Source organism: Equus przewalskii, chromosome 5 (genome assembly GCF_037783145.1).
Source record: "Equus przewalskii isolate Varuska chromosome 5, EquPr2, whole genome shotgun sequence".
Taxonomy (NCBI): Eukaryota; Metazoa; Chordata; class Mammalia; order Perissodactyla; family Equidae; genus Equus; species Equus przewalskii.
This window is the reverse complement of record NC_091835.1, coordinates 17,414,058-17,436,097: the sequence shown is the minus strand read 5'-3', so window position 1 is coordinate 17,436,097 and position 22,040 is coordinate 17,414,058. Positions and strand designations below refer to the sequence as shown.

General features: G+C 37.1%; 1 protein-coding gene across 50 annotated transcripts in view; it reads left to right on the top strand.

Annotated features, from left to right (window-relative positions):
* The window catches only part of TRIP12 (thyroid hormone receptor interactor 12), a 141,165-nt gene that overhangs the window by 24,193 nt on the left and 94,932 nt on the right, over window positions 1–22,040 (top strand). For all 50 annotated transcript variants that reach the window (XM_070620026.1, XM_070620025.1, XM_070620008.1 and 47 more), the window contains exon 2: window positions 16,859–17,005. In XM_070620026.1, the coding sequence (XP_070476127.1) occupies window positions 16,908–17,005 (98 nt within the window). In that variant the 5' untranslated portion in view covers window positions 16,859–16,907. The remainder of the gene's footprint in view (window positions 1–16,858; window positions 17,006–22,040) is intronic.

Sequence of the window (22,040 nt, the reverse complement as noted above, 5' to 3'; positions counted from 1 at the left end):
CTCTGTTTTATGTTTCACTAACTTTCTTCTTTGACTAATATGCTGCCAGATCTGTCCATTAAAGTTTATTTTTCATATTTTATTTTTCAAGTTTGGTTCCTTTTCAAATCTGTCACTTTTATAGTTCTTTTGTTTCCTTTAGCTTTTTCAAGGTTGTCCCTTGTATCTTTAAACATAGTATGCATTTTGTTTTAAGACGTCTGATCCATTCTAGTATCTGAAATCTGTGTGACTGTTTCTATTTGCTTTTGCAAGTTCTTATTCATGGTGCCTTGTTTACTTATGTGTTCTGTGTGTGCTGTTCGCTGTCCTTAGTTTATTTGTAGAGTTTTCCTGAGGCCTGGAATAAAGGTGCCTTTATCCAGAGAAGATGTACTTTGCTTGTCAGGTATTTAGGTGCTACCCGAAGTGGAGTCCTTGGACCAGCCAGGAGCTTGTTAAAAATGCAGCCCCTCAGGTCCAATACCTGTGTTTTAATAAGACTCTGCATTTTAACAAGATACCCATGTGGTTCTTAGGCATACTAAATATGGAGCAGCTGTGCAGTAAGAGATTAGTAAGATTTGAAATACTCTGGTTTGAAGTTTCTTGGATCATCCAGATTATTCAAAATATGGCTACAAATCTTGGCCAGGCATGTACAGATTTTTAGGTGAAGGTTTTCTTTCCTCTCTTTTCTCTTCTAGTGTCTCCCTCGCTCTTAAGCGACAAAGCAGCTCTCTTAGCAGTAGGGTGATGTGGGGATACGTTTATACTTGGTCATCTTAATCCTGAAGGTGTACCTCATGGTGGTGGTGGTTTTTTTTTTAAACTTCATGAGTTGATAAAGACTGAAAACAGGTTGAATAATAAAATTAGGTTCTTGAGTATTTGGGTTTGGAGAATATACTGGGAAGAGCTTCAAACAAAAGTGATCAACATTATTTGTCATTAGGGAAATATAAGTTAGAACAATGAGATACTGCATACCCATCAGAATGGCTAAAATTTAAAAGACTGACAGCGCTATGTTTTTGCAAGGTTATGGAGCAACTGGAACTTTTATACCTAGAGTTAGGACTGTAAAATAGTGTTGCTGCTTTGGAAAAACGTCTGGTGGTTTCTTTAACAGTTAATTATAATCTTCTTCATGATCTAGTGATTCACTTAACTTAGTATTTACTCAAGACAGCTAAAGCATATGTCCACGGAAAGACTTTTAGAAGAATGCTTGTAGCCGCTTTATTCATAATGGCCGAAACCTAGAAACAGTCCATGTGTCCCTCAGCAGAAGAATGGATAAACAAAATGTGGTAGTCATACAGTGGAATCCTGCTCAGCAATAAGAAAGTATACTCGCAGCCACATGAGTGAATGAATCTCAGGATGTCATGCTAAATCAAAGAAGCTTGATATGGAAGAGTGCATACTCTATGGTTCCATTTATATGAAGTTCTAGAATCAGTAAAACTAATCTCTGGTGAGAAAAATCAGCAGTGGTTTTCGAGTTGAGAGAAGTGCAGGGATTGACTGGGAAGGAGCTCAAGGAAACTTTCTTGGGTAATAGTGTATATCTTTGTAGGGATTTAGGTTACACAGGTGTGTGCATTTGTCAAAACTCATCGAATTTTATACCTGAGATTTGTGCATTTCACTGTATGTAAATTTAACTGAAAACATAAAATTTGAACACTAGTTAATGATATACCCAAAATGTAATGACATCTACAGCTTACTTTGAAATACATTACAAAATAGGATGGACATTTGGCCAGACAGACAGACAGAGGGATGCATAGAGGAGTCGTTATGGATACATATGTGATGAAGGAAATGTAACACACTGTTACTTGTAAAAGCTAGGTGATGGAATTATGGGTGTGTATGTAACAGTTCTCCTGTTTTTTTGTATTTTGAAAATTTTCATAATAAATGTTGGGGGGAAGGTGGCGAGATGTAAAAAAGGAACTAAAATGAAAAACTCAGGAAGGAAATTGGATTTGTACTTTTACAAATTTTGTTCAATTTATATTTGTGCCATTTTAAGAACGGTAACTGTAGTTTTGTTGATTTGAAATTTTTTTTAAAAGTTTGATTATTCAGCTGAGAAAATTTTGTTTTAGGCTAGAAAGCTTGAGAACCACTGATCCTACTTTAGTGTGCCAAAGACCCTTTGTAGTTCATCATTATTGCTGTCTGTATCCACTTATGTAGACATAAGTGAAGGATCTGGTGCTCGGTTTAGGAGACAGACTTTTGTTAATATACTTTGATTTGTTTGTCCCTGGCTAGTTTGACTTTGTTTTCAGAGTAGTCCATGTTTACGTTATGTCTTAACAATACTCGATGAAATGTTTAAGGCACTGTTAGTCATTACTTAAGATTTCACAGAAGGCTTGGACTGTTAAGTGGAGATGTTTTGTCTTTTGCCAGAATGGAGTGGTATGATAGCTGTTTAGCTCTTCTGCAGAGAGTTGGGTCAAGTGTTGAATTGATTCTGCATCCCCTGAAGTTCGCTGTTAAGTGATTGCATCCCATATTATTGGAAGACTTGCTCCCAACTTCTTATAATATATGAGGAAGGAATTCTTCTATTCTCCAGAACTCTGAAAACAGAACCATGGGAAGATGTATAGGGTCACTGTGGCCACTTCTCAAAGGGATGGGGGACAGGGTTTGTTTTCTTTTGTATCTTTATCTCTGAAAGGCATAATGTTTTTTTTGACAATCTCATGCTGTGTTAGAGTTGAGAGACAAGGAATTTAAAGGCTGAATTAATGAAATGTAGGTTGACACATTTAGGTCAAGGATGATTTGCTCTATATCCAGAAGCTTAATTTTTCTCATTTCTGATAAAAGTGAAATCTCTATGGACATAGATTTTAGAAAAGCAAGTGGTGATGACTCTTCGAAAACAAATAAAAGCAATCGTCTTCTTCCCCCTCCAAAGATAATAACATATATTTGAGTGCCTCTTCTTTTTATAAAAGACTTTTATTATGGAGGATTTCAAACATATACAAAAATAGGATTATGTAACGAACCTCAGGTACCCAAGACCCAGCTCTGTCATCAAAACTCTTGGCCATTCTTTTTCACTCTCTTACCCCCACCCCAATTATGGAGCAAATTTTAGTTGTTATTTGATATGTAAATATTTCAGTCTGCTTCTCTGAAAGATGAGAACTTTTTACAGACGTAAACTAATATCATGATTGTGTAATAAAAAATACAGTTCCTTAATATCTGTAAATTTCCAGTTGGTGTTCATATTTTCCATACTTGCGTTTTGTTGATATGTCTCTTAAGACTTAATATGTTGGTTCTCTCTTCTTTTTTTCCTCTTGCAGTTAGGTTAGTATATTTCCTAACCGTTTTACTTTCAGTGAATTTTCATAACTTAAATATAGTTATCTCCATTTTATAGATGAGGAAACTAAGGCTTTGATAGGTAAGAAATTTCTCCAAGGTAACATGGTTTGTGGTGGAGCCGGGATTTGAACTGATGTAAGAAATAGGTGCTGTTTACCACTTCCCCTCTCTTCTCTACTGTTGACATTTAGGTGTGTTTTTCTGGACTTTTTTTTCTCTATCCATATACAGACAAATACATATAGTTTTTCCCGTGCGTTTCAGCTTAAAATATCTCTTAGGTATTACCTGATGAGTCATCCTAAAGTAGCTTAGTTTTCTCCTTCCCCTTTCCTGTTATTCTGTACTTCCTATTTTTCCACTATTCTGTCTTGTATGCACTTACCACAGTGTGCAGATAGCTTATTTTCTGTCTTCCCAATTGAGGGTAAGTTTCATCAAGTCGAAGATTATTCCTGTTGATGCCTGTCAAATAGGCCCTCTAATGTTTGTTGAAGGAGTTCGTGATGTTTTGCCCTTCGATTTCAGCGCAGTATATACAAATCTACCTCTTTGTTCTTAAGAATGTCCAAGCATGCCCCGGAATTGTGACTGGTGCTTGTTTAACCTTTCCCCTACTCACAACTTTTGGATCTTCTCCACTTTTTCCACTCTGACGTACTGCAGCGCGCATCCTGGTTACATATATCGTTGCATACTTGTGCAAGTATTTCTTTAGGTTAGATTCCTAGAAGATTCCTAGAAGTGGAATTGCTGTATTCTAAGGGCATGAGTGGCAGGTTTTACTTATGGGATGTGGGAGAGTCATGGAGAGATTGCAAAGGATTAGGTGATACGTAATGAGAGCAAAAAAAGTTCTCAACTTTAGCTGATAATAGAATAATGTAAAGGGCTTTTAAAGAATAGGTTGATTTTTCCTTACTCCCATTCTGATAGCGCCGAAGAATCTGTATTAAAAAAAATCTTAGGTTTGGGAATAACAGCTTTAAAATTTTTCTTGGCTATAGGTTTGTAGATGTTCTGGCTCAGTTTAGAGGCAGTCATTAGCACCTACTTATTTTTGGTAAAAATGCTACTATTTGTGGAAATATGGGGCACTGGTCTGTAGAATATGACATTCTAAATGTAGGGTTTTTTTTTTTTTTTAAAGATTTTATTTTTTCCTTTTTCTCCCCAAAGCCCCCCGGTACATAGTTGTATATTCTTTGTTGTGGGTCCTTCTAGTTGTGGCATGTGGGACGCTGCCTCAGCTTGGTCTGATGAGCAGTGCCATGTCCGCGCCCAGGATTCGAACCGACGAAACACTGGGCCGCCTGCAGCGGAGCGCGCGAACTTAACCACTCGGCCACAGGGCCAGCCCCAGGGTTTTTTTTTTAACCTTTGAAAAATATTTTCTGAGACTGTTTCTGAATTTAGGTACAATTCCTGTGACATACATGATCTTAAAAATGTGGCACTGTGCATTGTTCATCTTGTGTTAAAGTTACAGTCGGTGTCTTTTCTCTCCAACTTTGAATAACATTTCATAGCTTACTTTCCCCGGAGCCTAACCACAAACTTAGTAATATTTGTTCCTGAACATTCTCCAGGTTCTAACACTGTTGATGACAGGCTGCATATTTGTTGTTTCAAAAAGTTTGTACAAATCCCTGATTATCACAGTATTGAAATATTTTTTATTGTTACAAGGCAGGCATAGACTTTCTAATAGCAGCTATGTTAAAGAAATTGACCCTTGACTACGGCAGGGACAAGAACACATATTGAAGAAAATATTCTGAAAGTATTGCCTTATTATGCGTGTCCTCATGCTCTCAAGATCATTTAGCAAACATAGAATTGTTTTTGTCCATGGGGAGCACCTTGGTGTAACCTATAGGGTACTTTGTATTTTATTTTCAATAACAGTGGTTCTTACCCAGCAGGCGTCTCTCTGTTCCTTGGTGGAGAGAGGCATTTAGAAATCATTCTCTCCTCCCTCCCGCAATAGCTTTTGGATAATCATTATGTCCAATAGTGGTGTTACTAGGTCTTTATAAGGAAGAATTTAAAAAGTGCTCCTTTTAAGAAAAGCTAAAGTTAATGTTAGTTTAGAGTTGTATAAAATTTCGAGCTGAATTGGATTCTAGACACTATTTCGTCCAATAACCTTTTCCTTTTGTCTCTTTATTCCTGGGTAGGTAGAAAAGAACATCTTTAAGAGGATGTACTAAAAATGCTAGTGATAAGCTGACCTTCTATCCCACTGACTGGCTAATTACCCTAGCCAACAGGATTGGGACCTGTTAAAACTGGGTCTATGAGCCATCTTTGGCGTATGGGCTAAAAGTTGCTGACTCGATAATCCTTGAGACCCTAAGAAGAAGAAAAAATATTCTATTAAATGCAGTTAGTATTCTGAAGGATTATATAAGCTGTATGAGCTAAGACAGGATTTATATGAGGGAATGAGTTGGCTGTATTTTAGAGTAGTTGTCTGGGCTGTATCTGTTCGAGATAAATTGATTGACGATCATATTATAGTATTCTACAAAATAGACTTGTGGTGCCAGTGATGGATACAAGATCTCTGGCTGATTCAATATGTCATTCTCTATAGTCTGTGTTTTAGGCAGTAAGAACTCTATTTTCTTGGGAACAGGATTTGGATTACAAAATTCCTTTTTTTAATGAACACGTATCTGGGGTATAAAAAACTTTGAAAATAATCAGTTTTTGAGGTCTTCTCCAGGCTTTAGAAATGAGACCACTTGATAAAAAAAATGAAAATGAGAAAAATCTGCTAAAAATGGCTAGTATTTTGAGGTATTTTTTCAGGTTATTTTTACCCACTAAGTGTTGTCTTCTATAGAGTTAAAATTACATCATACATAATTGTTTCAAAAACTTTTTGTGTAGGGAAATATTTAATGATTCAAAATGTGAAAGACCTCAAAGGGTCCTGCTCTAACAAGCTAGTTTAAATAGTTTTTTAAATGTATTCTCTATTGATAAAATTTAAGCTAATGATTATTTACATATATTGCAAAGTATATCATATACTGTGCCCAGCGTTCTTTTCCTCCCTTTTTTGCTTAACAAAATCTTGCCAGTAGTACCATTTTATTTTATTTTATTGTTTTTTTAAAGATTGGCACCTGAGCTAACAACTGTTGCCAATCTATTTTTTCTTCTGCTTTTTCTCCCCCAATCCCCCCCGTACATAGTTGTATGTTTTAGTTGTGGGTCCTTCTAGTTGTGGCACGTGGGACACCGCCTCAGCGTGGCCTGATGAGCGGTGCCATGTCTGCGCCCAGGATCCGAACTAGTGAAACCCCGGGCCGCCACAGCAGAGTGCGCGAACTTGGCCACAGGGCCGGCCCCCAGTAGTTCCATTTTAGTGCATAGAGTATTTTCCTTCTCATTTTGGTAGAGTTAAACAAAACTCTGAAGGTTTTCTTCCCGTTTTGTAACTTGTTTTTACAGTTGTGCAATAGTGTTATTTTTTCCTCTGTTTCTTTTATTAACCGTGTCCCCTTTTTTGTCTCCTTCAGTTGTTTCAGAACATCTTTTCACCAATTCGAATTGCTTCCTCTGCCTCATGGTTAATTCTCCATTTTGCTTATGGTTATTTTCTCCCTTTGAGCAGGACAGATCATCTTGGTGGACAGCCATTGTGGTACTTTTGGTTGTTGGGTTAGTGATTGTTTTGTCCAGCTGATCCTAATTTCGGAGTTGCTCTTTCCTTACCTGCGTCTCCCTCTGGTTCTAGGCTGTTTTTTGTCTTGGTTAATCAGGGCACTGTTAAATACAAATGGCTGGTGCCTGCGTCCTTTTTTAGGAGCTGCTCCTCCCTGGGCATTCCTCCTGTGAAACTGAGCCCTAGGAGGAGGTACTTTGATCTTTTGTTGCCCTTGCTCCACATTTCCTAGTTTTTTCAAGGAAAGAGTCATTGATAGGAACCTTTAAGATCATCTTATCTTTTTCTTTTTGAAAAACTCCATTGTCTTTACCTCTTCCCTGTTTTTGGTACAGATTTTATCGTATCTGGCAGATTTTCTTCTATGATTTAGGGTGTAGCCAGCTTTTCTCTAGTTTTATTGTAAGTTGGGGTTTTCTCCTGACTTTTTAAGCATTTATTATTCATTTTGCTTGATTTCATGGAGGGGAGCTACAGAAAAAGAGGCTTTACTATGCTGTCTCCTATTTCCAGGCTTGCAATAAGTGTTTGGGTGAAATCCAAACATCTTTTGAACAAGTGTGCTTAGATTCAAGAAATATTGGAATCTCTGTCATTGATAATTAATGTATTAATAGGGACATATGTGAATCTCAAATTCTATTGAACAAGAAAAAGGACGTTTCTGAGTTTTAAGCAGCACAAACTGTATAGTTGTAAATGCTTTGCTTAACTCTCAGAAGAATAACATGCTTTGTGAAAATAATAACGTCAAAGTTAATCTCGTTGACTCTTGCTAGATGGCATGTGAAGTAGATTCTTAAAGCATATTACAGTCATAAAATGTGCATGCTGATAACAATTTGTGCACCCAGTGTTGAATTTAGTTATTAAGTGTTCGGTGATACTTGAAAGATCACGTATTTGCGTAGGCACTTTAGTTTTTAATTTGCACTTTGTAAATGAAGGTATAGTATAGAAATTATTCAGAGTTCAGACTCTGGTGGCTCAGTTGTACTTTATTTCCACCTCTGTAAATGGATTAGCTGTCAACAGATCAATAAACAGAAAGTGGTTGGATTCATATTTTGGAGTAGAAAAGCATAATGGAAAGGGTATTTACATTGGCCTTCTGGAGAGCTGGATTCAGCTGTTAGGTGTGTCCCTGAGTGCATATATGCTCTGGAGCAGTTCACTGTGCATGAAAATTTGTCTTACATAAATAAGATAATTACATCAGGTGTGAATTGGCACTTAAGTTTATGGTTTCTACTCGCATGTAGGTGCATGTAGGCTCTTCATGCCGCTGGGCAGTCCTCCTTGCCCATAGTCAGCTCCTTTCCCTGTTCTACGTTAGGTTACTCTTTAAACTCTCCATTCTCTCTGGTTCTCCTTGCTGTTAACCACAGGTTCAGTCAAGCTAGGCATGCACATCCTTGCTGCCATTTGTCATCTTCTCTTGCCTTGGAGATTGATGAATCTTGTTATCTAAGGTTTATGCTCGATTCTTTTTTTCCCCTCCTGTAGGATCTTGTTCGTGACCTATACCTTATTTCCAGCCCTTTTCTTTCAGTAATTCTTTTCCTTACAGACATAAACCTTCTCAAGTCTTATTTGTTTAAAAAGGAAAAACGGGCCAGCCCCAGTGACCTAGTGGTTAAATTTGGCACTCCACCATGGCAGTCCAGGTTCAGTTCCCAGGCGCTGACTTAAACCACTCTGTTAGTGGCCATGCTGTGCTGGTGGCACACATACTAAAAAACAGAGGAAGATTGGCATGGATGTTAGCTCAGGGTGAATCTTCCTCAGCAAAAAAAAAAAAAAAAAAGAAAAGAAAAAGAAAACCAGGACAATCACATACACTTCTGCACACACAGCCCACAGCCCTTGTCAATCCTGCCTCCCTTTACCTTGTTGGCATTTGTCTCGTCTTTGTCTTCTTTTTAGCCCAGATTTTCAAATGAGAGTTGGTGTTTACTGTCCACTTAACTTACCTGTACACTCTCCTCTCCCACTGGTTCTAGGAAAAACTTTCACCGATTGCTAAATCTGGTTGATGCTTTTCAGTCTTGTGTGTCTGTCCTTCTGTGACATTTGAACTCTGCCTGTCCATTTTATTCCTCTTGGTGTCTGCAATACTATTTTCCTGATTTTTTTCTCCCATACTTTTTGTTTTGTTTTATACTTTCAATGTTTATTCCCCATAATGAGTCCTGGAATCCGCTCAACTGGCTTCTTTCTTTTCTGTTTTCCTTATGTATTAGTGTTTCCCAGATTCCATCCTGGGCCTGTTTTTCTATTTATTCTGCATCTTTCCCTAGAAGAAATGAAATCTCATTGATTATCTTGGTTTCTCTTACCTCCTGCATGCTGATCATTTCTCACATCTATAGTTTCAGTTACCTACTTAATTCTAGATCTTTATTTCCATGTGCCTACTGGAACTCTTTATCTAGATAGCCTACATAATAACTCAAATTTGACATGTTTATTAAACTTTGTTTTTCTGCCCCATTTGTACCATTTGGTAATGTTACAACCATCTCTTTTGTATAATTTTTCTGAAGGTAAAGCATAACTTAAAACTATAGAGTGAACACATAGTAAATATTTTTTTTATTCAACTCACTGATGAAGAAGAACCTCTTTGGGTAAAGCTGGTTCAAAGAGCATTTCAGGAACTAGATATTTATAGGCAATTTAATAAAGAATTTTAGGGGCTGGCCTGGGGGCACAGCGGTTTAGTGCACACGTTCCACTTCTCGGTGGCCCAGGGTTCGCTGGTTTGGATCCAGGGTGCAGACATGGCACCACTTAGCATGCCATGCTGTGGTAGGCGTCCCACATATAAAGTAGAGGAAGATGGGCATGGATGTTAGCTTAGAGCCAGGCTTCCTCAGCAAAAAGAGGAGGATTGGCAGTAGTTAGCTCAGGGCTAATCTTCCTCAAAAAAAGAAAAGAATTTTAGAATGAGATTGCTGATGTCCTATAGGACAGCAAACTGCAATTTTGGAGGTTGTCTTGTCTACTGTTACAGAAGTTACCTGTATTTCTGCTAGATGCAAATTTGCAAGTTACCATGTAAATTCATTACCTGAACCCCTAATTAATAAATAACAAAGTTAAACCTATTATCTTCTAGAAAATTAAGTAATTCCCAGGTGAGCCTGTTAAATAGTGTTTCATATGACATTGAAAGGGTATGCAGTCATCTTTCTTCCTTTACAGTGTTTTAGATAACTTTTCTTAACCTTTGTCACCAGAGCAAGAAACTTGAGAGAGGTTTTAGATAGTGTTTCTATTCGTATGCATGCTGAAGTTTGGTAACCACAGTCTTAGACTTTTCCTTTATGACTATAGATTGTATCATCTAAATGTTTCTTGACTCCCATCTCTTCATTTTACCTTGCATTGTGATCAGACCCTCATCCATCCTTATGTCTATTTGGTAGCTTACTAGTCGGTCTGCCTCCTTATCTGTAGGTCTGAAAATCACAATTTTTGGTTGTAGGCCCTTCATAATACAGTTCAGACTGATTTCCGGGTCCCTGTTCTTCCCACATCCCCGGTTTGAGCCCTCATGAACCACGCAGCATCCCTCACTGTGCCTTCCCCTCTCCTTCCTTGGTGCCTCTCCTCACAGCTCTAGCCTTTTTAAGCTGGACCTTCTCAGCCTGCCGAGGGCAAAACTAAGTCACCTTTTCTTCTTTGTTTACAAATATTACCTTTGATGCAGCTTCTCATATCATTTAGTAAATCTTATGATAATTATTTATTTAAGGATTGGTGAGCCAAACTGATTTTCTCAAAGTAATATAGAAGGATTAGAATCCTCTGGATAATACCCCACGCTTGGAATGTCATTGTTCTCTAATGTTTTGACTTTTAACAAAAGGTGAATGTATAATTTTTCTTTATTTGGTCAGGCATATAGCATGGTCATAAAGAGGATGGACTTTGGGTCAAACCTGTGTTTGAGTGCTGGCCCTGTCACCTATTGGCCTTGTGGTCTTAAAGTTATTTTAACTTACTCTGTGCTCAGTTTCTCTGAAGGAAGGTTATTTCCAGTACCAATTTTGTAAGGTTGTGAAAATTAAATGATAAAGCACTTTGCCTGATAACATGGTAAGCACAGAGTAAACATTAACTATAATCATTTTTATTTTAATCTTTACTTTGAAACCTGTATTTTTCCACTAAATAGTGTTTCTAGTGTTACAAAAATATAATTTGAAAATACTATTTGTGTGTGTTATATAATATTCCATCATGAGATTGGAATGGTTTTGATGCCCCTAAATTGAGTTAAATTCTTACCAGACCTCATTCTCAGGTAACTTAGCCCTTTTCCCTGTACTCAGAGGCTCTGACTCTCCTAATTTCTCTACAGAACTTTTCTGATTAACTGGAGGAAAAGACAGTAAATTTCTCCCAATTTCCCTAATGCAAGCTAATGTTTAGTTTCCTGAACTAATGTTTAGTTTGTTAAAGGTTAATGAACCACATTGCACTATTCTATAACAGATACAACTGCTTCCAGTTTGACATTTGACTTGTAACTCTACCATACATCCCAACTGCTGGTTTTTTATTACCTCCTTCCTAAATCAAAGTGAAATATAAACTGTACCAAATGGTTTTGCAGAAGTTTTTTTGTCACTTTTCCCCCCTCCAGTTCCTTTCTTATTCAGGATGGTGGACCTGACGACTCTGCTCCTTTTTTTCCAGATTCACCAGTCATTTAGTTGTACTACAGGCACTCGTTAAATGGCAGCTATCACGTGTCAGGCCTGTTTTAAGAGCCTTATAAACGTTGTCTCTAATACTTAAACCCTAAAGTTAATGATATTATGTCTAGTGTAGTTGAGAAAGAAACAGAGATGAAGGTAAGGTACTTGGATGTCTTATGATTAAATAGCAGAACGAGGATTTGAGCCTCGGTGTTTCTGTCTTAGGGTCTAGCAGCAGGGATACGGAGCTGTGAGCTCCTTGTGGGCAGGGATTGTCTTGTTTGCCTCTGTGTCAGCACCTCAATCCCGTGCTCTTAGGGAAGCCTAAAGGTTATGCATTCCCATTTTAAAGATAGTCTTGTTTGAAGTCCTTGCCATTCTTACTTAAGCAAGAATGACTTCTGTTATAAGCAAGGGTGTCTTCTAGTCCACTTTACAAGAGTTGTTTAATACTGCCTCTGGATGTTTAACTCACCGTACTGCTAAGGTCTGGTCATTTCCTTTTTGGTCTAGAATGTGTAGTTGTTCACATCTGCAGGTCCGGATGCCATTACTTGTTGCGTGCAGGCTACTTAATTTTGTAACACTTCAGTTTCCTTAATTGTAATAAAACAGTTTATAAGGCTCATTGGCACATTTAAATTTTGCTTATTAGAATAAACAAATGAGTAAAGTCCTATGCAAACTGTTTATTACTGTTACTAAACTCTAGTTTCATAGTCTGAAGCCCAATTTAGTCTCCTTGGAGGACCACACCTCAGTAGAGTGCATAAGAAATCAGGGGGGACACACTGGATAAATAAGATTCACTTTAAATGTCAGTTCTGAAAGCTGAAAACTTTCTGCAGACACTGCGTGGGATATAAGTATTAGCTATTTTCTTTTCTAATGTTATCTTTACTGTGAAAATAATCCAACTTTCCTTCAGTCTTTAGAGTTGCCTGTCAAATAGGTAATAGGTAGTGATTGCATGAGTAAACGTCTTAGCTTTCTTTGGGGCGTTCACATGACTCTCTTGTGGGTTACTAAATTGGAGATTTGTTCTCCAGTCTATCAAATTTCCTTCATGTGAAAAAAATCTGCATAAATACTAACCTTTGTTGTGTCTGTTTTCCTCTCATACTTTTGGCCATTTCATTAGGAAGAACTACCATGCCCTACAGTTAATTTTTGCAATTGATTTCTCTTGATGTTCTGAAAGTTTTGTACCAAATGAATGGTTGAATTTGTTTTTTTAAGTTTTTTTCCCTAGCTTTAACTTCTATGACTTTTGAGTTACGAAATTAGAGAAAATCGATTTCTAAAATGTTTGCAGTTGAAGTTTCCTTGAAATAATATCCTCCTCATAAAATTTAAAGGTTGACTTTTCAAATGTAGATTAATATACAATTCTGTTTTTCCTGCAGAAGTTCTGTTTGCCTGAAGAACTAAATACTTTTTCACATAAAATTCACATGCCTTTTAACCTGAACAGTGAGTAAGTTTGTTGGACACCTAGAGCTGTAAAGAAAGTCATCATGAGTTTGTTTTCAAACTTGAACATATCCATTAATGTTTTTATGCTTTTCCTATTGAGTTCAAAGTCACATAATATGCTATTTTATTTCACTGCTTTAGGACTTAATGTCAAAGGTTTTCTGTGAAAAATCTTGATTATTTTCACAGAAATGAAGGTGTATCCATGGTTAGAATAGTGATATTTCAGGATTTGAGAGTCAGGTTATTAAAAGACTGGACTTAAAACTTCTGGTTTCAACAGTATGAGATAGCCTATTAAGATGGAATCTTTGAGTTCACATTCATTTCAGGTTATTAAAACATGATTTCTAGCAATAGAGTTTTTATATTAGTATAACTCACTTTTGTGTGTGTTTTAAAATTTAATTAATAAAATAGTAGACATAAGGAATTGGTCAGTACAGAATATTCGTATAACAAGAAGGAAATCATTGCGTGGTGAAAACTTTTGGGCTCTTACCTGGAGTCAAAGAGGAGTTAAATTTTGGTTGAAATTGGTAGTGTGATTTCTGGAGGGGGTCAGGATTCGGAGGACCGGTTTCTCCAGAGATGACTTGAACTTTCTTCATTTGGATTTGTCTGTAATGTAAGGGATTGAACCTGATCATCCCCGAGGGTCCCTTTCAGCTCTGGATTTGTTGATACCTGGCAGAGAGGGAGAATATGTATCTCATGTTAATCTTACATTTACCTTTTTGGAATTCAAAGTTTAACAGAGTCTGGCCTTCTTCTATAGAAGATTAACTTATGCTTTAAAAGCGGTAGCATTTTGATAAATAATTATCTTCTTGCTTGTCATTCTTCCTCTTTTAAATCTCAGGAATTATCCATGGCTGGTTGACTGCCGTTGGCTGCTAATGGTGCTGTTTGACATCTGAAGGTGTTGGGAACATTGTTAAGGTTACTTTGGTAACTATAGGCCAAAATAACCAGTGTCACTTATATTCGTTTGAATGACTTACCACCACGTGATGTATGGTAGTCATTTAAGCAGCAAGTGGGCAGATAAGATCTGCCAGCCTTGTTTAATAGTAGTAGTCTTTGCTGCCCAAAGTGAAAGCAGCAGTGTCATGCTGTTCTCTCGTATCCATGCTGTTTAGGGTCCCAGTGAAATGGCATTGGGTTTGTGTTTGAAGTAGTAAAACTTCGTGGATGAGTTCTGAAATAGACGGGCCTTTAATGTAATTCCCTAATGGGTGCGCTTGTCCTCTGTTGTACTACAACCAGGAGAGCTCTTGAAGACGTGTCTCCAGTTTCTGCACCCACAGAATCAGGGTCTCGGAAGGTGGGGACCAGGCATTCATACTTTGACAACGCTTCCCAGCCTTCCTTAAAAACACTTCTTTTGTGTTTTTCTTATAGCAAAATTTACTTTTGAAACTATATTGCTAGAAATTTAAGACTCACGTCGACAGTTTTTTTTTTTCTTTTATTTATTTTTTTATTGAGATTGTGATAGATTACAACCTTGTGAGGTTAGTAATGTTGTGGGTAGACAGTGGTTTTGATGGTGAAGTTTCCTCCACTATATTTTATTTTATCACAAGTTTTCTTTTTATTCTTCTGAATAAATAGATGTTTATAGTACTAACAATAATAGTTACTATGTACCGAGCCCTTGCTGTATGATAGGCACTGTGTTCAGTGGTTTGCATGGATTTTCTCATGTAATCCTCACAGCTGCCCTGTGAAGGAAGTTCTTTCTCCCCATTTGATAGGCTGAAACACAGAGAAGTATATAAATAATAAAGTTATACAACTTGTTGGTGTTGGGGTCAGGATTCGAACTCACCAGAGGCAGTTTGACTCCAGAGCTTCTACATTTGTAACTGCTGTGCTAGAGTGCCCGAAGTGCTTACAGAGGGTAAATAACAAAAAGGACTCCTTTTATCTCAAACTTCAGATCCCTAATTCTTTTCCTCAAAGGCAGTCAGTATTAACAAAGTCTGTTTTATGAAGCCCTCCATCAGTTTTCACTGTGTAGACAATAGATAAAGACACGTATGCAAGGTTTTTTTTTTTTTTTTTTTTTTTTAGGAAGACTGGCCCTGAGCTAACATCTGTGCCTCAATCTTCCTCAATTTTATATGTGGGACGCCTGCCAGACCATGGCTTGATAAGCGGTGCATAGGTCCACGCCTGGGATCCAAACCCGAGACCCTTGGGCTGCCGAAGCAGAGCTCACAAACTTAACCGCTGTGCCACTATGCCACCAGGCCGGCCCTGCAAGCCTTTTTAATATGCACACACACAGACGGGAGTTTTATACTGTTTCCCCTAACATCTTGAGGAGATCTTTCCATGTCAGTACTTGTAAATTGAACCTTCCTCTTTCTCTCTCTCTTAATGTTTTTGTAGTATTTCCTCTTTTTTCTTTCTAAAAGTGACAGTAATTACATTAGTAATTTGAACTTTCTGATCACAGTTTATTTAGTATATATTTAGGACATAGGTGACATTAAAAACAATCCTTTTCTACTGAATTGGGTCAACATGTAATTTGAAAGAAAACCATTTTCCTGTTAGTGCATGGAAGTCTCTTAAAATCCAGTAATAGGTTTAGTTATGATTAATTTGCATTCTCTTTGGCACCAGTTTCTGTAATGTCATATGATTGTTTGTTCTCTTCCCTTTGAAGTAATTAAAGAACTTTACCTGAAGTTTGATTGGGGGCTTAAGAAAAATTGTGAAGGATTTGATAGATTGTAATTCTTTCTATAGTAGTAATATTGGCCTGTTTTTTCAGTTAAACTGATTTTCTTTTCGTATCATTGTTTTCTCTGTATAATAATTAAATTTCATACAGAAAAGATGGAAAGTTCAAATTGATTAAGAAGTACATTTTGAGCTAAATTGTTACACATATGAACTATGTTCACAATTTCTTGTTGCGACAGTTCTGTGAGGTAGGTAATATAATTTTACAGAAGTAAATGAAATCTAGAGATTAAATTTCTTATCCATGGTCACAATCAGCACAGCGGATGTTGAAATTCAGGCTATCTGGAACCGTTTCTCAGTTTACTGTATTTGAGCTGCTTTCTCCTCTTTTCTCCATTGAGATACTATGGTTTTATAGTTTTCTTTGTATTTATGATTGCATCTGTTATTCACAGCAGTACTGTGAAGTAGGCATGTCATACAGTGTTTTTTATTCTGTGGTTGAGGAATCCAAGGCTAGAGGCTGTGGTTTGTGCTAAGGCAGACTCCTTTAATACCTGTTGTATCACAGGACTTGAGCCAAGATGTTCTGACTTTTGCAAAGCCCTTTTCTACACAGTACTAGAAATGTGGAAACAAAGACACATTTCTGCTGTGCTCTGTTTTCTTTGAATTGGGAATCTCTTGGGTGTTCCATGAGAAATCTAAGTTAATTTTATGTGCTGGGTTCTGGAGCACATGCCTTGAATTTGGTATATTCCTGGTGTTTTATAACACATTAATCAATCAGACTTCACAGTTGAAGACGCTGCAGCATTGTGAAGGCTATACCATCAAACAGTTTACATGGAATTTTGCCTTCATCTTTGGTGCCCCTCATTTGTTTTCTGTGTTGTACATGTATAGCTGATATTTTGTTTTTTCTCCTTTTCTTTTTCAGTGAATGGTAGTGTCTAGAAAGGGTATGTCCCTTCAAGAGAGAGGTGCCAATGTCCAACCAGCCTAATAACAATCCAGGGGGGTCACTGCGACGTTCACAGAGGAACACTGCCGGGGCCCAACCACAAGACGACTCAATAGGAGGAAGGTATGTATTTAGTGGTATTTTTAAAAGGAATTGGGAATAAATGAAAATATTCTTTTAAACCTAATTATAAGGACCAAAACTCGAATGGTTCACTACAAATGGGTAATTTTTTCCTAATTTTCGAGCCAAGTGACACAAATAAAACTGGAATTGAAAGCAATTCTTTAATCATTCCCCAAATATGCTAGACTCAAAAGATAGTTCTCAGTCATTGACATTATGGGAGATCTGATTTAAGGGTTGTTAGATGTGGTGTGTCGTGTTCTGTTTGCCCTTCCTCTTTCTCTTTACTTCCCTAAACACGTGCTACAACATGTCCTTCAGCCGTTCGTGGGCCCTTTATGTATGTCGTGACTAATTTATTTACTTTACTAAAAGGAAGCTTCATTTGTTTTAAGATGTTGAGTTTCGATACCTAGCTTTTGAGTTTTTTTCTCATCCTACTTTTTGGCAACTTGTGCATGCTGGCAGGCTGGTGAGACAGTCTGACTGTTAGCAGGTCAGTTCTCGTCATTTCCTTAGTCTAAGTCTGGTGTTCAGCTGGTCTTTTAGTTGGGGTACTTGTACAGGAGGTAATGTGAAGAATCAGCTGCATTCTCTTGAATGTAAAATTCTGTGTCTGAGTTAGCCAGGGACTGTCATTTTATGTATAAAGTACTCAGAGCTTTACCTAAAAGGCCTAATTCTACAATCCTTGGGCTAATTATGCTTATCTTTTAATAAATAATGGCTAATTTTCAATTTGATTGTGTAATGCAATATTTTGAGGCATTACCATGTATATATTGTGTAGTAAATTATAAAAAAATTTTAAATGTCAAATGTAAAGAGTAAATTGAAACATATCATGTTCACGCCAGGCTATTTTAGTGGCTGAGCATATGGACTTCAGACGAGGACAGCTTTGTGTGCGATTTCTGCCTCTGCCAGTAAATAGCTGTGTGTCCTTTGTTAATCTTTTCAAGACACCAGGACAATTTCTTAGTCCACAGTGGGATACTTAGTTTATAGGGTTATTGGCTAACTTCAGTGCAGTAGTATGTTAAGCTCTTAGTGCAATGCTTCGTACAGAGTTGTGTTCTAAAATTTTTTTTTTAAAGATTTTATTTTTCCTTTTTCTCCCCAAAGCTCCCTGGTACATAGTTGTGTAGTTTTAGTTGTGGGTCCTTCTAGTTGTGGCATGTGGGATGCCGCCTCAGCATGGCGTGATGAGCAGTGCCATGTCCATGCCCAGGATCCAAACTGGTGAAACCCTGGGCCATCAAAGTGCGACATGAGAACTTAACTACTCGGCCACGAGGCTGGCCCCGTTTTTTGTTTTTTTACATTCAGATTATTCTTTGGAGCAGCCACCCTTAACTTTACTTATGCTGTTGATTAAAAATTATCCCTCCCTCATTATAAAAATGTTACGTACTTTAGAGAATTTGGAAGATAGAGAAAAGTATAAAGCAAAACATTACAATTCCACAATCCAGTTATACCCACCGTTAACACTGGCATGTTTCTCCTTCGTCTTTTTTTTTACTTGCGTGTATATGTGTATATATGTGCACATATGCACATGTAAGTAACTTCTTGAACAACCGGAGTTTCATACATAGTAATCCGAAGGTTATATTTGGATTCTTGCACGTGACTGACACATTTTGGGCTGTCACACAGTATATTGCTTCTAAAATCCACAGTGATGTTTCAGCACCTTTATCTTTTCTACACATCAGTGTTAGGTAAAATTATTTAAGTATTGTATTATATATTTTAAAAATATAAGCAGTACACAGAAATGGAAGTAGTTAATACTAGTGGTTGAGGTGCATTGGTTTAAATAACCTAATAAAGTTGTAAACAAGATGGAACCCAATTAGATTTGTAGAATGGCAAATCTTTCACTTTAGTTCATGTGCTTTAAGCCAAGCAATGGTATATTCAATTGTGAAGGAAAAGAATAAAATTTCAAAATGTGTTTGGAATGGCAGAAAACCTGCTAAAGACTATAAACCAAAGTGTAATTAGGGTTTTTATAGCTTTCATCCCCTCTCCCTTTCAGTAATTTAGCCCCATTTCAGTTCTCACGATTTCAGCTTTTACATGTCTTCAAAAAGCATTTCCCCACCAAAGGTAGTACACAAAAGAGGGCCTTTTCGCTTTCTTTTAACCTGGTGTCTCAGGTGTCATTTCCTGTGTGTTACAAATTGTTTAAAAACGTGACTTTTAAAGTCTTTATGTTCAGTTGTGTGGCTATACTGTAATTTACTAATAACTTTGAGTATTTTAGGATTTTAACTATTTTTATGTGGATAAGTATAATTAGGATCAGGACACAGAAATTTAGAACTTGAGTCAAAAACTCAAGTTTGACTTAGTTTGGCTAAGAATGCAAATTTAGATATTTTTTCATCTGAATTTCATTTTGCCTTCTTGGACGGCTTGATTCTTTTGCTCGTGGCAGAATCTCAGAACTGGAAGGGACCTTTTCGTCAGACCCCAGGCTGACTGTTGAAACCCTGGTGTCGTGTGCTGTACCAGCAATGATCTAACCTCTGAGAAACCTCTTGTGATTTTGGGGACTAAGAGGATTAGAATTGAGAGCAGTTACAACTCTGTCTTTTCATTCTCTTTATCTGAGTCCTCTTGCTTAGCTTTCCTAAGTAAAATGCTGTTATTGTGGCTTTTGTTTCAAAAGACAGCAGACTTGGTCTTGTCGATGTATTCATAGTGATACAGTGATTCAGATAATGGTAATAAATAACAGCATCCACTATAACAGTACTGGAGGAGTGTTTTAAGTTTAAAAATTTTTTGTACATGTTCTTTCAGTTGCGAATCACAGAAACTGTGTGCTAAGTTTGTAATCTTTGGTTTCTAAGTGTGGTAGCTTGTTCGACTGTATACAGCTGGTATGTAGTCAGGCCTTGATTCTCAACCTTGCCTCTAAAGTCAGTGATTCTTTACGTTCTGCCTAACTGTTTTTACTGCACGAACCACTTGATCCATATAATGAAGGACTTAGAAGAGGGTATGAAGGACTTATAATTGAAAATATTAACTCATTCAGTTTAGAATATAAGTAGCAGTTTTTCCCTCCTAGGATTTTTAAATTCATTCATTTTGATCTACTCTGTTTTCTTCTAAACTTGGGTTAAGCTATCTTCTTTGTGTAGCTTCCTTCCTATGACCACTCTTCCCTTCTCCCAAATCAAGGTCACCTAGCTTTTCTTTTTTTAGAATAAGAGTTTTTGTTCATCCTTAAGATATAAAAGAAAGTTGGATCTTTAAGATATATTTAATTTCTCCTGATTATTCCCTCAGCCCTTTTTCACCCATCCTTTGTCTCTATCCATAATTAAACTAGACATCTTACTCCTCTTGTATTATTTTTCTCCTTTCTTTTCTTCCGTAATTTTTGGGGCTATAGCTGATCTGTTCCTCTCTTTTCACTTCTGGTTTTCTTCTTTAGGAAATCACTCACTCCCCTGCTTCTCTGTTCCTTGCTCTCTGGGATGCTCCTAGCCTTTCCCACTTCTAGCACAGGTCCTTGTAGGCTGCCCCTCCCTCGGGCTGTGCAGTGGCATTTTCATTCTATCATTTGCTTTTTCTTGTTTTTCTCAAATGGCAGTGGTGGGATTGAATTAAATTTTATAGCAATTTTGGTTAAGATTGCTCTAGTGATAGTTTCTTCAACATTGTTTTTGTTATAAAAACATAGCATGTTGAGAATAGAAAATGAGAAGCTTCAGGAAGATTAAAGAAAATAAGATAATTTTAATTTGACCACCCAGAGATAATGATGGTTAATATTTCTACTCCATGATTTTCTTTGCTCTGAAAGCCCATGATTTAATTTTGGGCCTCTAGTCTGTCCTCCCCCTTCCCACTCCGCCCCATGTTTTTGCTGTAAAGTATGTTGCTGTGACTAAAGTTGTATTATGTATTTTAAAAATATAAGCAGAAAACAGAAATGGAAGTCGGTTTATAGGACCTAAGGGTATGCATATTTTGATAACTTGTAGCAGACTGCTAAATTGTCTTTCAGAAAGATCAAACCACTTTATTATCTTTTTTTTTTGATTGGACCAATTTATACTCATACTAATATTTAGTGAGAGTGCCCCTTTCTCCAAATCCTAGTCAATACAGCATACCATTTTTAGTAAAGTTTGTGGAAAAAAGAATTCCTGTGGTTAAAATTAGCATTTCTTTGGTTACTGGAGTTGAAGATCTTCCCACATGTTGGCCATTTTTCTTTATTTTATGAGTTGTTTGTTAGTCTTCTTTTTCTGTTTTAATTTTGGAGATGCTTGTTCTTTTATTAGAGTCCTTTATGGAAGGGATATCAATCCACTCACATGGGCAAATATCTTTTGCTAGTTTTATTACTTGTGGTTTGCTTTAATTTATAGAAGTTTTAAAAATTAGTCAAGTCTGTCAACTCTTTATTTCTTTTTTTCCTTTACCTTCTCCATCCCAAGGATTAATTTTTCTTCTTAATTCGGTTATGGTTCCATTTTTACATTTTACTATAATCTGTCAAATTTTTTAATGGTGTGAGGAAATGCTTGAATCCAATCCACCCTACCCCCCCCAGCCCCCCATTAAAACTTTGTCTGCAAAGTTTTTATTTATTTAAAGATTGGTGCCTGAGCTAACATCTGTTGCCCATCTTTTTTTTTCTTTCTTCTTCTTCTTCTTCTTCTCCCCAAACCCCCCCAGTACATAAGTGTATATTCTGGTTATGAGTGCCTCTGATTGTGGCATGTGGATGCCACCTCAATGTGGCCTGATGAGCGGTGCCAGGTCCATACCCAGGATCCGAACCGGCGAAACCCTGGGACACTGAAGTGGATCGCTTGAACTTAACCATTTGGCCATGGGGCCGGCCCTTAGTTATTTAATACTGAATAAAAAATTATGAGATGTCTAGGTTATAGCTTTTTATTAACCTTGTCAGAGCAGGGATTCTTTTAGCCAGCATTAATTACAAGAAAGAAGTAGATTCATATTTTGCTTGAAAAACTATTTCAGAGGGATGGGA